Raw genomic sequence first — 18,397 nt, 5'->3', positions numbered from 1 at the left:
TGGACAAAAGCACCAACATCATCTACAAAACCCCCTCATAGTCTTCAGAGCCATTAACAATCTGTCTGTACTAACAGGTGTCAGGCCCAGATTTATAACATGATACTGGCGAAAATAATCCTTTACTCCGATCCACGTGCAGACGCTCCATTCACGTCACACAATGTACGCAGCGTTCAAACAAACATAGGCAGGCAGTGATCAGCCTTTCCCATGACTTGTTTGTTCTCTTCTAGTGAGTTTAATATCTGGCTTCCATCTCCAGGGAGAGGAGCTTGTGTAAGAGCCCCGGCCCATGGGCTTGTCTCCAGGGAATGACCAGGGGAAAGACAGCTGGTTTTACTCCCTCCCTTCCAGTACCACTCTGTTATTGAGTCAAGGAGAGACTCGAGCTATTGGATTGGTCAGCGCTGACCATCTGCTTGAGGGATGTCGAGTCCTTGCTCCAGCTCTCACAAGCTGAACAGCTGCCTCGTCTCCTGGCTCTTTTTACCCTCACTTTCCTACCCATAATTCTCTGCCGGCACTGGTCTGGGTGGGCTGATAGTATTAAAGGCCTAGATACCTTTTACTTAGTGAATGATGACTGCTAATTATTATTTAATAATTTGATAATAAACTGTGTTAAGCAGAATGCGTATATGTAATTTTGTGTTAAGTGTCAGCTACAGACGGAAAATAAAACACTCAAGGAAACATAACAGATAACATAGATTTGTAGAGAAATAAAGTGACATTGCAACATTGCAAAGGACGTCAAAGTACTCACTAATAATGGCCATGAGCGAGTTGAAGTTGCCGATGTTGAAGCACTCTCGCGCTACGTCAATGAAGAACTCGATGACTCGAGCACGATGTTTCTTCTTTACAGGCTGAGTGATAAAGCCAAACACTATTTAAACATACATAAAAGCTACAAATATGATTAAGTTCTGCTTTTAAAGCAACAGTAATACTATTACTACATTTTTTTGTATCATATGCAATGTATGCATTCTATAACTACATTAGAATCACTAAGAGGCGGTTTCCCGGACAGGGTTTAGATTAATCCAGGACTAGGCCTTAGTCATATTAGGACATTTAAGTAGTTTTTACAAACAAACCTTACAAAAAACAATACTGGAGACAAAGCAATGGCACTGATATATGTTAAGATATGTCAGTGCAAGGTGTTAAGGCAGCTCAAAGATGCATTTTAGTCTGGGACTAAGATAAGCCCTGTCCAGAAAAAAAAACGCATGTGTATTTACAACAAAACTTTGCATGCAATTGATGTAGTCGTGTTATTTAAGTGGATAATTACCATGCAGATCTCTGTCGCTACAAGGTAGCTGAGCCTGTTAAACCACTCCACATAGGCTTCAAGGTTACATGCTTTCTTGCGATCCGTAAAACACCTCTGCAAGAATAAAAAATGTACAGGTTATTTCGATTACACTAAGCAATGGTGCTTAAACATGGCAGAAAGTTTAATAAGTGACCCTGTCCGTTAAACCTAGCTAGTCATTTTTTTGTGATTCACTGTTTTCTACTTAATAATGTAAAGAACATTTTGTGAAATGTAGCCTTGATATCTTTAATATTGACTAAATAAGGCCATTTCAAATAATTCTGAAATCAATGATTGAAAACGAACTTTGATGCTTCGAATCTCATTATGGGACTGAGCCTAGATTTCACAAGTTTGCAATTAAAAAAAAGATTCACCTCAAATTATAAGCATATCCTGGCAATGGTATTTATTTGGAATATTTTGTTCTTTAAGTGGCCTCATAGAACTTTGCATGCCAGGAGGATCTACATTCAGCATTCCCGACCCAGGAACAAGGGAATCCGAGACGAGTGATGATCTCCAACAATGCAAATTCAATCAAAGAACTCATTTACCCTGGAGACCACCACGCTTGGCCCGGCACTATTGTCTGTTTATGGAGTATGTGCAGACACTCTGTCTGAAAGCTCGGGTCACTCTTACCCTCTCATTCTACACATTCCTAAGGTCTGACTGCGCTGTCCGTCACACAATACCCAATACACCCTGCTCTACGCTTGACGGACAACATCAGAGAACTACGGCCGTACACAAGGACCCTCCTGAACAAAAGAGAAACGAGACCAGTATGGACATTGCCGTAGGCTGTTGCTGGGCAACCGGTCTGCAGCAGGCAGGGCTGAGCAAACTTTTGGCGGGTTATTGTGAGAAAGCAGTTGCTTGGGTTTGGCCACAAAAGAACTCAACTCAGACGGCGATAGATTAGACGTGGGTGTGAGGAATGTGCTGTGAACACTGTGACACCGGGTTGACCCTCGGGGTTAACATAATATTGTACGTATTGATTTATCCGAGTCAGATATTTGTTGTTTTTGTCAAAGTGAGGGCTAGACGAAACATTTGCACTCAATTTATTTTTAGTTGACCTCGTTGACCACAGACGAGAAGCGATTGTTACCTTGCCGTTATCAAGGGGGTCTTTCGGGGCAAACGCCTGAACAAACTCCTCTGGTCCGATGTAGCTCAGTCTTTCCTGAAAAAAATAAGGTTGACCTCAGTGTAAACTTTATTACGTAACAGTCACCTTTAGAGTATTAACCCGTCTTAACAGATTATTGACTAAGTAAATAAATCAATGCAAACCCAACGGTCAGGTGACAGTGGAGGAATTTAAGGTCATGCCGTTTCTCTTACCAGTTCTATGTGTGTGAGTTGTTGTGCCAGGGTGAAAGGGTCACTGCAGATGGTCAGTATGTCCCTTTGAATAGACTGAGGTTTGGTCTTCAGCACAGTTAGTCTGTCGGTCACAGAGGAGTTGATCTTGGCCAGGGCTTCCTCATACTGGCTGAGCGTGGTGAGACTACGGATCAATGCTTGAGTCATCTGTTGAACTGTTTTACGATAAAGCTGCAGAGAGAAAAATTATATGAGTTTAAATCGCAATTTACAACTATGCTTTTATTGTACAGTAAAATACCAGCCAGAAAATGCGTCCCACACTGATAAGGACGCTTGGGGAATGTACAAGTAAACATCCCTACAAACATTTGATCTCATAGCTCTGGATTTTCAGGTATTTAATCCTGATTGGTCAGTTGGAAAGGTTTTAAGATTGGGTCTTAAGTATGTTACATAAGCTATGTAGTTAATGCAGGACTACAAACAAGCAAGGCTCTTCAGTCATGTCATCAAAGACTCACAAATAGAACCAAGAACCCTGTAGAATCCAAAATAAAACCTTTATGAAAGTATTTTTGTATTATATCTATTATAAATCTTAGTTATTTTCTATATATATATATATATACTGTATTTTAGCAGCAATGCTTTAAAATGCAAAATAACAGCATGTTGTTTCAGCTGTTAGACCAGTGGTCTCCAACATGGTGCCCCCCAAAACACATTCTATTGATAGTCTCAATTGTAATATTTATGTATTACATTTGTTTTATATTAGCTTGGCTTCTTTTATGGATGTTAACATTTTAAACAATGATACAACATTTCAACAAGCAAAATAAAATAAAAATGAGTAAAACAAAAATGTTTTGAGTAGACAATCCCTCCAGATTGTTTTATCCATTGTGGTAGCCCTTGCTCACAAAAAGGTTGGAGACCCCTGTGTTAGACAGTTCCACTATTTATAAAAAACAAGAAATTGCACTTTAAAGCACATATTATGCAAGTACACATTATGTAAATGCCGCATAAGCACATTAGGGTCATTATAATTACACATGATTTCCTAAGACTAGTCATTCAGGCAACCCAGAACAAGTAGTTTTGAAGAACCCTAGTAGATCAAATACAAAGTTTAGATAGTTAAGTATAAAGCCTCTCAAACATTGTTTGCAATGTGGGTGGGATGCAAAAAGCCAGCAATAAGCGATTTTGTTCAAAACCGTTTCTCTCAGTCTGCTGCACTCGGCTTTGACGTAAAGAAAATAAAAAGTGGCCCATTAATCTGTCTCATGGGAGGTTAGAGGGACATAAATCCTCCCGCCCCAAAACAACCTGCATTCTTGTGCACTCCAGCACATTGTGTAGATGCAAGACTTGGGATATTGATGTTCTATTGAGAGTTACGCCAAAAGTACTGAAGGACGAGGGACACGAGGCACTTCAACTCTATAAAAGATCACAGAAAATCTTAATCATTCTTTCTTCATGGGCCACCATATGTTAAAATGTCTGCCACCACCCAAACAGATTCAAGAATGAATTTTTGGCAATAACTGGTTGACATTTTCAAGCAGCAGGGGGTTACTCACTTGTCATGCTTAAAGATGCTAGACATTTTTAACCTTGCCAAAGGCAAAGTACGACAGCCGCTTTCGTGGCAAAAGCTGAGCTGAAAACTCCAGATCTCACTGTATTGCTTTCTCAAGAAACAGAATTCGTGCAAAAGGTGTCCATATGTGCACCGTAACACAGACTGCCTTTCTTATATACAGAAGACCGCATGCATAATGACAATCTAAGCCGACCAGAAGCCGAGGAACAAACTGTGGTCTGGAGGCAGATGTTACAGCATCTATTCCCAGCTCTTCCACCAAAAGCCTGAGATCTTTTATGGGACTGGCAGTGGGAATGCTGTAAACGGTAGATCATCAAACTGCTGGGAAACTCGTCAAAACAAACAAGGTGCTGCAGAGGTCAGACCATAAAAGTCCTAACTGGAACAGCTCCGCAGTGGCCTTGTTATGATGGGCTCCTAACACTGGAGAGGACATTCAAAAATGCACCCAATCATATCAGACGGGTACACGTCTGCCTATAAATACACCTTATTGTCTATTGTGTGTCTATTGAGTAATGTACTGTACAGAAACTCTCATTAACCAGTACATAGCGTTCATTACAAATATAAAATTGCATAATACAGACAACACATTCATCCATGGTATGAATGAGTGCATTCTTCATGCTTTGAGACGGTTCTTGTTCGTCCACAGATTAAAATCTACCAGACAGTCAAAACAACACATACTGTATCACACGCCCTGCTCATGTAGCAGATGCAGGGCCATTGGGCCTGCCGAGTTTATTTTAAACTTTATGGCGATGAATTGTGTAAATGCCAAAGACAGTTTGACCCCTATTATACATTTTCTGTCGTATTTTGTGTGTACATCTGGTCTTATTAGCTTATCAACCCCTTTCACTTGATTAAGAAGGTGGTTTAACACCGCACATATTTCCTTCATAAACCTTAGCTGGGCTACAGAAGGTCATCGATCTTCTATGGCCGGATGAAGTAGATCAATAGTCACACATGTGTTTACTACACAAAATGAGTCACCAAAATCAGATCTGCTGTCCTTCATTGTAACTAGCTCCATGCTGTTAGTCATTACGCTAATGTTAGCCTACCACATGCTCATCTCTTTTCCATTTACTCTCTCGGTACACTAACAACATCAAGTGTTCCTGCTAAAAATAGTTTGTGGGCAAAAAGGGAAAAATGCCCAGTGGGATGATTTAACCAAATTTAAAAGGAAGTGACACGCTGGGCTGTGGCTGACAGATGCTAAAAGGACATAAACGTAATGGAAAGGTGATAAAGGTGCAACCGACTTTTAAAAAATTTGAATGGAACAGTCAGAGTGCCGCTTTGTTTATTTGCCTTGTAAGTTTGATTTATGCCAATTTTATATATAACATGAATATATCCCGTTATCGCAGATGTTGTAAAAAGTCCCTTTTAAAAATAAACCTCTGCCAGTAAGTCTGTAACATACGAGTCAGCGCTAATGGAGCTATTTAAATGCAGCTTGTGGAGGAGCATCAGTAGAGACAAAAGCAGTTACACAAAAGAGCTTTCGTCTTTCTTCTCTCGTCAAACCACTTTTGGACTAAAAAGTGAATCCCACCCCCCAATGCCCAGGTGTTGACATTCTTCTCACCTTATGTGTTAAGTCCTACGTCTCAATGTTAAAGAAGTCATGCTATGCCTTATGCAAAGGTGTTTTACTTCGCTTGCGCTAACAGTGGTACAAAAGACACTCTTAAGAAACGCTAATGGCTTTGACGCAAGCGTTCACACCTTTCAGAAGATTTTTAACAAAGCGTTGCTCTTTAGCTGACATTTCCTCGAATAAAAGCACATTGTTTTGTCTAAAATTATCGCATGACACTTGGGACTCACTTCGTCTCCAGTGCTCAGTCGATGTGTTAGTTCCTTTAGACTCTTCATCATGCGCTCATCCCTAAAGTCATATGGAAATGTCTCTGTCCATTCGCTCAGCAGCTGCAGGATCTTGGGAGCGATTTTTCTGACTCTCGTCTGCGGACAAAACCAATAAACATTTACATAAAAGTACAACAAAACTGTCATTCCAAACTACTTGTCTAAGGTGTTTGCTAGCTTCAGACTCCTAAAGTTACTTATCATTGTAAAACATCTTTAATTACAATATAGTAAACTGAAGTCTCTCTGTGTGGTGATACATTTGATATTTGTGGTTTACCTTATCAGCCTGAGGATCACTGAGTCTCTGCTGGTCCACACACAAATGGCACACTTTGGACATCAGCTCATATGGCTGAATAAAGAGACGAGAACTGAGCAGGAACGTGAAGATATATGTCCTCTGAAGATACAAGTCAAACAAATGAGATAAAGGGTTAGGTGGTCTAAATAATATAAACAATTCAAATGTTTTCAGGTATTTAAAGGGTCAATGACATGATGTTAATTATTTGTGTCTGTATGTAAATTTAAAAGGGTTCAATTTCAAAATAAATGTGCAGATTACTAACATATATTCTCTTTTTTTAAGGACCAAGTCTAAAATGCATGGGTTTATTACATTTTGAAAAAATATTTGGGGGATAATTGCAAAAATCTCATTGTGGTGTAACCAGTCTGTGTCAATTGGTGTAACTAGTTTATTTTTGAGTGAAAATATAAATATATTCATAAAAAATGTGGAATAAAATATAATCATCTAGTTAAGTGTAATATGATTTTTTTACATGCATTTTTCCATCATTTGTCAAAGATTATTTAAAAAAAGCATATGTCAAGACAAATATTACAAAAACGCATTAATATTTAAAATGATTTATTTTTTTTTTTGATGATTACGCTTATATGTCATCAAGGTGAATAAAATATTTTATATTTCTCATTCTTTGGCGCAATTGGCGGTTACACCATTTGAAATATATTTCTGGAGGTTATGTCTGAAAAAGGTGGTTCAATTATTGGTGTCTGCTGCAAGGCGACACTCCTCTCATAAATTAAAAATATCAAAACGTTTTATGTCAGAAATCACTCAGAATACTTTTACTCTATATACTCACATCAGGATAGTATGCCACAGTAGGGACCAAGTGCTCAATAAGAGCCTCCAAGGACCCTGACACCAGGTTGTTGTCATGGTAATCCAGGCCTTCATACTCCTCTTCCTTGGTCTGGTAGAGATTCTTGTTGTAGCTGTTGGACCCATACACCACTGGAAACGGTGGCGTCTGAGGCATTTTGTCCTGGTAAAGGGGGCATGAAGAAACACATCAGTGTGGAGCCTCAGATAAAACCAAACGCAATCGAAAACAAAACAGTGACACATGAACCGATCCGTTATTTTTGGTGATCCTTCTCTGCTCATTCTGAAATTTTTGTTTACTTCTGTGTAAAACAAAAGGTCCCCAGTATCATTACAGGAAGCTGAGTGGAAAATTACTCTTCCTCGGATGAGCGACTCTTGGGGACGAACGTTTCACGATTAATCTCAATGTGCAAACACCTTTCTGATTGAGCCTGAGAGAACTCTTGCTTAAATCTCCATTCGGTTATTTCAGACACTGGGCAGAGATCGAGAGCACTCCAATGGCACATTCACGCTCTAATCCAGCATAATAGCTACAAACAGCTGAACGTACAGTACTGGTGGTCGCACACGTGCCAACTTCGCAGAACAAATTAATCTTCATGGTGCTTTTGCTTCACGTGGACATATAAAACAAAGCTCCCTTTAAGTACGGATATGATACGAACAAACATGATCTATGAAAACCGTTGCTTCTGAAAAGAACGATTCTTATTTTCCCCTAAAAAGCAAAACGTGGCCCATCACAGATGACAGTCTTATGAGTCAGTATTAGCTAGAAGTAATATCCAGCCACATGCAGATATTCACCCACACAATAAGCTTTGGCTCACATTGTCTCTACGCCTCCTACTTCTATGGTTTCATGCATGTCGAAAGATCTCCTGATCTTCAGCCTGCCACCATGAGCTTTGGTGCCATTTAATAGCCCAGTCTATGACTTTATGTGAACAGGCAAATTCCTAAAGACAGCCGTGAGCCCCGGAGCACATATGTATCTCTCAATGAAGGCATTCACACCCTCGGCACGGGGCGCCAAGGGACACCCCAAACAATGTGCGGCCTTAATGGTCGCCTGCCTATTCAGGCCCACATTTAGCCGCGGGCGTCTGGGTGCCAGGGTTGGACAGGAGTGTGCGAAGGGGGGAGTGGGAGTTGCATGATGCCGAATATCCTCCCCTATGGAGACCTCCTACATAAAACCATGTGCATTAGCATCAAAATGGAAGAGCAAGAGGTCAAAGCAGCAATCGCCCACACCCATCTGCTTTACCATGTGTTATACCATCTGAGCATGTCAATGAGATAAAAAATGAGGAAGACCAAATTATGTCAGGAGTGACTTTCCTCTCATCACCACAAATTGACCATTTGTCAAGTTCTCCATGACTGACACTTCGTGAAACCACGCTATTAAAAAATCTGATTTTTTCATTTCATTTCTCTGAAATGGGCAACTGTGTCAGCATTTGCTGAAACTTCTGTTTTTTCACTACAGCCCAAAATGCAGAATCCCTGCGCATCTGTCCATGCAGCCCTAATAGCAAAGCCCTGAGGCTGCGATGCAAATCTGCAACAGATAAAAGAGAGCTGTTTTTCAAACTGTTTAGGCACACCAGCTGCGGCCCGGTCTGATCCTGAAAGCGTAAAAACAAAGCTGAAGCTAATTAGTAGCAAAGAATCTGGATGTGTTTACTTTTTGGTTGCAGGTGTCAAGTAAGGCTGGCCACATGTCTACTCCCTTCTCATGCTTAAACAAACACGGTCGCTTTGCTAAGACCACAGACTTCACCGCAGGCTCTGTATAGCATATAAGCAAACAAAAAGATCCCTGCGTTCACAGAACTACTGCACTGTCTTAGCCACAGCCTTTATTGTGACTATTGATTATTTGGCATCTTTGTATGACGGCATTTAGACAAATGAAAAGCTGAAAACACTCAGCCCCACCCACATGTTGGATATTGTTGATTACTATGTCACTGTATCAAAATTGGTTTACTCAAACATAGAAAGGCAACATCAAGCACCATAAGTAAACTCTATAATCTTCAGATACAAACAGATAAGGTTAACATGTCATGAAAATCTGATTTTTTTAAGCGCTATAATTGCGTCTCCCGTGCATCTATCCACCTAAAAATGCAATAAATAAATATCCAGTAAACCTAGTTTTGGTAAACCATTCTCTGCAAGCATCTGAAAAAATAGGTCATTGAAATTTGACTCCCCTTGTGATGTCAGAAGGGGATAATACCTCCCCTTAATCTGCACTATCCAACCACGGCCATTTAGTCCATTTGCCAATTTTAACATGCTATAATAAATTATTTGTATTGTATTTTGAGCTAGAACTTCACATACGTACTCTAGGGACACTAAAGATTTATTTGACATCTTAAAAAGTCTTGTGAAATGTCCCATTTAAACAAAACAACACAAGCTATTTATTATAGATTGTTTTGAAACTCCATTCGCATCACAGACTGTGCCAAGCTCATCTGCGTGTTTTTGCGAGCAGTAAAGTTGCTTTCGCACTCTTATCTTGTTCTTAAGGTCGTATTATCTCAGAAAAAAAACAAGGATCAAGACTTTATCATTGTAACCTAGACACTAAGTAGGGAGAACTGAAAACTGCTGTGATGACAAGAGAAGGACATTATTCTCACACTCCTCCAGTTGTGGTCATCATGTCTCCACTCTAAAAGCTAATGTCTCAGCTGAATGTCTCATCTTCGAGAGAAAAACCTAATGGCTGTGTGGGCAATAACAAATACAGTGTACAAAGAAAAACAAAAATGTTTCATGTTTGAATGCAATGAAATAAGAAAATACAGATGTCACAGTCTTCCCAAGGCTCTGTCATAGAAGGTAATCTATGATGTCACTGTCTTCTCTCTATGTATTCAGCAATAGAATTAATCTGTATCTTAGTTTATGACTAAGTGGGTTAAATGTTAGCCTTGGGAAAGAGCAGGTGTGCGTGTGTATATGTGTGTGTGTGTGTGTGTGTAAGGTGGGGGAAGGGAGCTGTAGTCTCACTAAAACTACTCAAGTGTGTTTGAGTAAATAAAGGGCTTGGCTGGCTGGGCATAGTGTTCATCTCTCTGCAAAAGTATTTTGAGCTACCTGCAAGACCCCCATTATGGTAATAACAGGGCAAAGTGAAGCTAAATCCTATGACCTGATGCAGATCAGCAGAATTTAAGAGTCCCAGACATTTCTTTCCACAATGCCTCATATATATAATTGGTAAAATCACCTTGTGAGACAATAAGTTTTTTAACATGTAAAGCAGTTGATGTTTAGACAATACAGATCTAGCAGAGAAGACAATCTGCTTACATCTTTAAATCTAAAAATAGCTTGCTAATTTAATAATGGGACATGGGTAATGATGATCTTCTGAAAATCAACAGGACACTGCAAAAATCAAACCATCCACAACAAGACTAATATATCCCCTTCTCTGCAACAAGCAAAACTAATTAATCAAATTAACGAGTTAAACTAAACAAGTAACTAAATAAATAAAATACCGAACTACTCCAATTGTGTACACGCACACTATTTAATTAGCCAGTTTTATATCGTTTTAACCCACGTTAATAAACATTGTAGTATACTTGCTATAATAAACTGTATAGGCTACTGTAGTAAATTGTAGTAAAATTCTTTACAATGGTAAATATTAAAGTGTACAACAGTATTACTTCATAAAGCATACACAAACAAAGTAATTACAATAATAAACACACTAAAGTAGCCTAGTATTTAACTGTTAAGTGCATTTCAGCAATGTCAACTCAAACAATAAATTAACACCTCACTGACATAAATATAACTCTGTATATCCAGACCAGGTTAAAAATAAATAAAACTAATGAAAAGCGCCGAATATTTGATTTAGGGACTTAAAACACATAACTTAAACGCTTTGTAAACAACGACACGAAACTGGTTCTGCAGTTAAACAAAAATAAATGCATGCAAACCAGGCTGTGAAATAAATCTGCATTAAAGATTGCTGAAGATTCTCACCTCGACAATAAGTGAAGCAGCGCTTGTAGATCACTCGTGCACAAGTTTCCCTTTAAACGATGAACCTCCGCACATACAATCACAAACAAAATAAACCTTTGTAAAATAAACGAGTTCTAAGCCACGCTGACAAACCGTGCGTATTCCAATATCATATGAATACAGACTGTCATCCAAGCTCGTGAGCTTAAAAATATATATCCAATATCTGTGAGACGCGCTGTCCTCTCTCTTTCTCTCTATTTCTGGCGAGTGCGCAGATACACAGAGAGCGCGCGAATAGTAAATGATAATAGGCGGAGCTGTAGAATGATAGTCAGCCAATCAGCAGCCAGCAAAAGTCAACAGCGTGCATGCCAGCGCGCCCGCCCATCAGTTTGCGCTAGCATCCATGAAAATTCCCCCGAAAAAGACAAGTGAAACAAGAGCTGAACTACAGCGAAACTAGAAAATCCCTGCAATTACCGCGAACTAGATGAAATTAGCTTTCCCTTAAATACACACAGGCATGATGGTATTTTTAATCTTAACAACACTGATAATTTAGGAAATGAAATGTATCAATAGAAAAAAATAAAAAATAAAAATGTATTTAAGATGGATAATTCGCATTAGGCAATAACATGAGAAGTGCTAAACAAGTTACTTTCAGTTTACATCATTTTATCATGAACCTACTTATAGACACCTGTTTAGGGATAGAGAAAAAAAGTAATGTTCCTTTCAAGTATTCAAGTAAAAGTTTTTAGATTTAGCCAACAGTATAGTAATGCACAGTATAATCTACAGTAGTATGGTATAATGTTAAGAATAGTTTATTAAGGAAATGTTTTGAAGACTATAGAGAAATTCCTTGTCTTGCATTGAAGATATAGCGAAAGGTAAACAAATTTGCCTCGTTGAACCTGGTAGATGCATTATCTTAGCTAGCAGTTTTTGAAATGTTTACATTAATTTACAAAATTTGTATTTAAATAGACTTTAGAATTAGAATTGCTATTGTGTTTAGCTAATGTGCTATTTACATTTAATAGTACATAAGAAACAATCAGGATGGCATGAATTTTCACTGAAACTGTGAACCCCACCCCAGACGCTACAGTGAATATCTGAAACAGTACACAGAAACATTTTCCCCCTCATTGCAGGTCAAAGGGTGGTGAGGTCATCACCTCTCTCACCTTCAGGAGGTCTGTTAACTGCACTTCAATACATTTAACAAATTGATTCATCAGGAAAAAAACATTCCAATCACCTACACTGTTGACTTCAAAATAATGATTCATATAAGAAAACTGAAAGCAGGAATTTGAAGGACATGCATGAATCATCTAATCTACATCACAGAAGATTCTTCATACGCGGTGTGAAAATGAGGATGTAAGTTCATTTCTTTGATAAGACTGTCAAATAATGTAAGCCTGAATAAACTTACACATCTGAATATGAGCGGCATGCTGGAAAATATATTCACATATCTCACATCTAACACTTCCACAATGGGCCAACAGTTATGCAACCTCTGTATAAGAAGACATAATTCATTATGAATTGCAGCAGAGTGCTGTTCACAAAGATGAAAAGAGTGGCTATTGTGAGCTCTCTAAAGTTCACTTTCAAAAATAAAATGTTAAAAATTAAAGATGGTAAAAGCTTTTATCCAACAAAAAGGTTATTTATGGAACCACACTGTTTTAGGAACCTTCATTTTAAAGAGAAAAAAATATGTACGTTACATTTCTTTCATAGCTCATAAGGTTTCATTGTGTTTAATTTAGGTTCCACCTTTTTCCCAGATGTGTTTTTCAAAATTGCTTGGGAGAAATAAAAAAGAAAAAATGAGCCAGCTGTAAGAAAAAATGAGCCAGCTGTTTAAATACATAAAGAGTTTTGAGCTATTAAATTAGATTGTACTGCTAAGAGGCCTAGTTTTGGATAAATTTGATGAGAAATGTTGACTTGAGTAAAGAGTCCAGTCATGCACACAGCTAAATACACATTTAAGGTTAGTCAGCACAGACTGTCTGACCTAACTTCCCTTCTCCTCCAGAGGTATTCGCACCCTTGTTTAATAGTCCTTGATGGAGCATTAACAATGTGAAAACTGAGAGACAGTGTGAATTATTTAGATGTTTGGAATGTAAGAAAGAATGAAGGATGATTGCAATGCCTGTTCTGGTTTCAATTTTGTCTCATGTTGCCTTAAAAGATTGGCATCTAAACAGATATTGTGAAGATTATCTAATGCATGACGTTATGAAACCATTTAACAGAGTAAGTGAGTTTAATCGCTGTAATCTGAGGTCAAGGAGGTCACAAACAGGTTTGTCTTTTGATCTCTGCATGTCAAACTGTTATCATGATTGCAGGGTTGACATGTTTAAAAGCTCCTTTATACCACAAATGTATAATTAAAATAGTTATGTTTAAAAATATGCTTTATATTCCATTATTATACAAAATAAAGTTTTACACTAAAGTAGACCGTTTGGAAGCTAACTGCAATCTCAGGACAGAAGCTGAACTTTTGCACTGACCCTAGGCCAGCCTCATTTAACCCAATATTCATCATCATTAAAACCAACCATAAAACTGGTCGCAAATGAAGAATAATAAGTAACAAGCAACAAGGGCAAATGTAGGTTAGAACAGTCTGCTGCTGCTTTACTCAGTTCAAAGACCTTTACTATAAACTCACATGTTACATAACAAGATCACATGCATGGAAATGTCAAAGTATGATCGGTGGAAACCAGTGTGACGCAGAGCTCAAAATTAGCTGCCAAATGAGGAAGAAGTTGCTTCTTGATTTTCTTTAATGTGTTCCCACAAAGTATTTTGGTGAAAATTATTTTAAAATCCCTATATATTCATGATAATACTGTGTAATATGTGACTTTGAAAAGTTTAAGAATTAGTGTATCCCCCTGACCCCCTCTGTTTCTCATTACATTAAATCTTTATTCTTAACACATTATTTTCTTAGTAAGTCAGTTCTTGTTTGCTCATATTTCATACTAAATTTAATACTGAACATCTTGACACTAAATTAATTAATTAAGATAACGGTCTAATGTTAAGCTTGCCATCTTCATCCATTATTTATTAAGTCTGTGTCTATCTACAACCATGTGTATCATAAAGAGATTATGCTCAACTCGTGGTGTTGACTTCTTGGGTGAATATTTTCCTATATGAAAGATTGATCCATAAACCCTTAGGCGTTTCTCTGAATTACAGCCCACAAACATTTTTATTAACATTTACAGAACCCAACCCAGACTTAAACTATAACAGGTAGGGATACACACCATGATGTTCATGGTATAGACATACCATAGCCTCAACTGGCAACCAAAGAATGCTTAAAACCCTTTTCAAGTTGATTTCTCATATGGATTCAAGTTTTACACTATGAATCGCAAACTGATACTGACCACACAAGTAGATCTACACGAAAGATGTGATAAAAACCATATGGTAATAAGGCTGGATTTAATTTGCCAAGAATGCGGTATATATTTCTAAAGAGTTATGTCTGAAGCACAATGTTTTTTTTACAGTTGGCCCAGTTCACTGCTGCCGTGAGCTTGAGGAAAACGCCTTCATGTCTGCAACTGACAAATCTGATCACATCCCAGAAAAAACAGTAAAAAAAAAAACAGGCCACTTCTAACACAATGTGACTTTTAAGAAACCCTGATTTAAAGTTCAGTAAATTCCCCCAAGGAAAGTTCTGCCTCAAAAATATCAGTGAAAGAATTCAGTAACCAGCATGTGATCATTTGTGTTTCTAGGTGACCTCGGCACTAAAGACTTATCATTAGGATCAGAGCAGCAGATAATAACCTACTGAACCGAGCCCTGAAGGTCACTAACATCTCATCTCTCCCCTCCCATTCTACAATAACAGCAGATGCCACATGATACAACATGTCACAGATGGAGAGGGTAAGATCAAAGGACAGGTGTAACAGCGACCAGAGACTTGTGTTTTGAAAATGTTTTAATTATTTAAGGATTATATTGAAAAAATTGCAATTAGTGTTAGTTCCATGTTTCATACACATATTTGTGTGTATACAGTAGATTTAAACGCACTACCCCCTTGTGAAAAATGCACTATGGGCTTTTTTTTTTAAACTGCCACTCAAAAAAATTATTTTAAGCCCTTCTTAGAAATTACACATTAAAATTGTGTTCAGTTAATTTAAAATACCTAATTAAAAGCAATAAGTATATAAGTAGTCTAACACAAAATGAATATGAACTATAATTATTGATTTCTTTTTAATTGCGTTGACACAATTAGTTTGAGTTTGGGTTCTGGAAAAATAATAGTTTTTTTCTAAACTCAACATAATTTTATCATGTTCAGTCCACTTAATAATTTTATGTTGGGACAACATGAATGATTTTTGTTGCATTACTAACTGGGCCGTGGATCTGTATTTCCCAGCATGCTTTGCATGAAACTGCTTTTGGAGAGAATTTTTTTAAATTAAGTGTTATTTTATGAATTTTTAGTTAAAGAAAAAGACTTAATAGTGTTTAATGTTCGTTTATCTTATTGATTTAAAAGCGTTTGTGTTATATTTTTTCAAATTGTTTGGTTACCATCGTGCTGTAGAGTGGCGCTTGTGGTTAAGTTGTGGATGTGACGTATTTCTCTCAATGAGCACTAACTGTGTTAATGCCTGTTTGGAGATCAGTCTCTTCTCACATGCTCATCCACAGTATCATATGTTATTATTATTATCATGCTAACATGTGCTCATGCTAATTAGTATGATATAAAAACGTTTTATATAAAATAACTGAATTGAGTTATTCAGACTACACTAAATTGAGTTATTTAGACTACTCTAAATTGAGTTGAGGCAACTACACTTAATTGAGTACTGCCATCTACTTTAAATTGAGTTGGACAAACTCAATATATTTTAATTGTGTAAAGCCATTTTTTATGAGTTAGGGGTACACATTCATATTGAGTTAATCCAATTAATTATTTTTTTGAGTGTGTTTTTACAAATTATATTATCAACATAACATTTTGAGTGAAAAGGGGAACCAAGCATTTCTTTGAATTTCTCTTTTTTGGAACGTGCCACTTTTTTAATAGCAGCATGCATCTGAGCTGACATGGATTAATAAAATGTGACATCTAATTATTAGATTTGGGGCATCAGAGTTTGACTATAGCCTTACTTAGTCAACATGTAAAGAATGTTCTTTACATTATGTAGGATAGTTATATGTAGAAAACAGTAAATAACAAAGAAATGACTTGAAGGGGACCTATTATGCCCATTTTTACAAGATGTAAAATAAGTCAAATAAAGTTTCAGCTCAAAATAGCCAACATATCATTTATTATAGCATGTCCAAAATGCCCCTATTTGGGTGCTGTTTTAGTGTGTGTACCTTTAAATGCAAATGAACTACTTCTCCTAAAGAGATTTCGGATCAAATACAGTAGTTGATTCCTGTGAATAGTCTGAGACAATAGTATCACATTATTGAGATATGGCAGACATTGCACAACTCGCTGAGGTAGGAAACTATGGCAATGCAAGACTGCCAGTCAATGGCTGTGGGCGGGGAATTATCGGTGTGGCATCACATTAACAAGAGAATCAAAACAGCATGTATAATGAGCCTGCTTTGGTTTAATGGGGATTAAAAAAGGATGAGTGGGTGGATTTTTTTCATTGTAGGGTGGTTGAGTTCACACACTGCCAACATACATTAATGTCCAAACACCTTGTAAAAGTGGATTTTGCATAACAGGTGCCCTTTAAGATGGGTTTTTGAGCAAAACCTGATGAAGAATTCATAGCATGATTAGAGAATGTTCTGCTTAAATGATTAGTGAGCTAGATAAAGCTTGTAACTTATTTATTAATATTTCGCCATAAGACTTTTTTGTTTAACATTTCTGTTAAATAAAACTTTATTTCTAATTTTAAATAAAACAAATCTTAGTTTCACCATAATTCATAGTTTTGAGAGCCACTGTATATATACACGTACAGTAGATATACAAAACACATATACCCAACCTTACCCTCACAGAAAACTGGCATTATCGAATAAACATCATTTACATGTTTAATAATCATGTATGTGGTTAAGACTCTAACTTTTAATAAAACATTTGGACCCCACAATCTATAAAACCCAGCACACACACAAACACACTGACACACACACTTGAGTGTGCGCACACACACACACACACAACTCACTCCTGGCAGAGAAGGTGGAAGACTGCCTGCCAACGAAATGAACAGGAAACCTGAAAAACACTCCATGTTCTCTGTTCCCACACACTGATGTACAAAGAATATGATCTCCCACCCATGTATCTCAAGGGGAACAGGATCACATAATATAGGCTAAAAGTCTACTGTATATTGATAAAAAACAACCAGCTGTAAGGGTTTACTATAGGTTATTTATAAACAATAACATAAACATGTCCAGATGTACAGCACACATAATTGTTTGTTTAGAATGTCCACACTACAGACATGTAGCTGTATGCCATGAATTATGCAACATTTTCTCGTCAGTTATGACCGCTCCCAACCATCACCAAATCAGCCACCTTTAGACCTATATGCCAGAGGAACTAAACCTACATATAAAGTGTCATATATATCTAACTGCCTCTTTGTCTGTCCATCTGGATGCTATACAGTGTGCAGAACAGGCTGCGGGTTTGTCAGAGGGCAAACGACTGTCTTGCGTCCATCTGTGACTGGGCCGTCTGAGGCAGTGCTGACATTTTAATTATCTTTGACTGAGGTCTGGGGAAAAAAGTGCTTACAAAAGAGGACAGGATTTAAAACCGCCTGAATGAGAGATACACGACATGACATATGTAGATGCAAGCATGACATCCATTAAAAAAAGACAAGAATCAGGCACATAAAACCATGCAAAAATATAGGACTTACTAATTATATAATATAATTATATATACACATATATATATATATATATAAAATCATTTTTAAAT

The 18,397-nt window shown here is 37.5% G+C and overlaps 1 protein-coding gene across 3 annotated transcripts in view; it reads right to left on the bottom strand.

Annotated features, from left to right (window-relative positions):
- The window catches only part of rasgef1ba (RasGEF domain family, member 1Ba), an 87,496-nt gene that overhangs the window by 8,726 nt on the left and 60,373 nt on the right, over window positions 1-18,397 (bottom strand). For 2 of the 3 annotated variants that reach the window (XM_065266739.2, XM_065266740.2), the window contains 7 exons: window positions 7,304-7,486; window positions 6,466-6,588; window positions 6,144-6,281; window positions 2,690-2,902; window positions 2,454-2,528; window positions 1,307-1,402; window positions 770-872 (listed from right to left, as the gene is read on the bottom strand). In XM_065266739.2, the coding sequence (XP_065122811.1) occupies window positions 770-872; window positions 1,307-1,402; window positions 2,454-2,528; window positions 2,690-2,902; window positions 6,144-6,281; window positions 6,466-6,588; window positions 7,304-7,486 (931 nt within the window). Of the gene's footprint in view, window positions 1-769; window positions 873-1,306; window positions 1,403-2,453; window positions 2,529-2,689; window positions 2,903-6,143; window positions 6,282-6,465; window positions 6,589-7,303; window positions 7,487-11,370; window positions 11,625-18,397 lie in introns of those variants that run through there. The other variant, XM_065266741.2, reaches the window with a different exon arrangement.

This window comes from Paramisgurnus dabryanus, chromosome 5, assembly GCF_030506205.2.
Source record: "Paramisgurnus dabryanus chromosome 5, PD_genome_1.1, whole genome shotgun sequence".
Taxonomy (NCBI): Eukaryota; Metazoa; Chordata; class Actinopteri; order Cypriniformes; family Cobitidae; genus Paramisgurnus; species Paramisgurnus dabryanus.
This window is presented reverse-complemented; position numbering and strand designations above follow the sequence as displayed.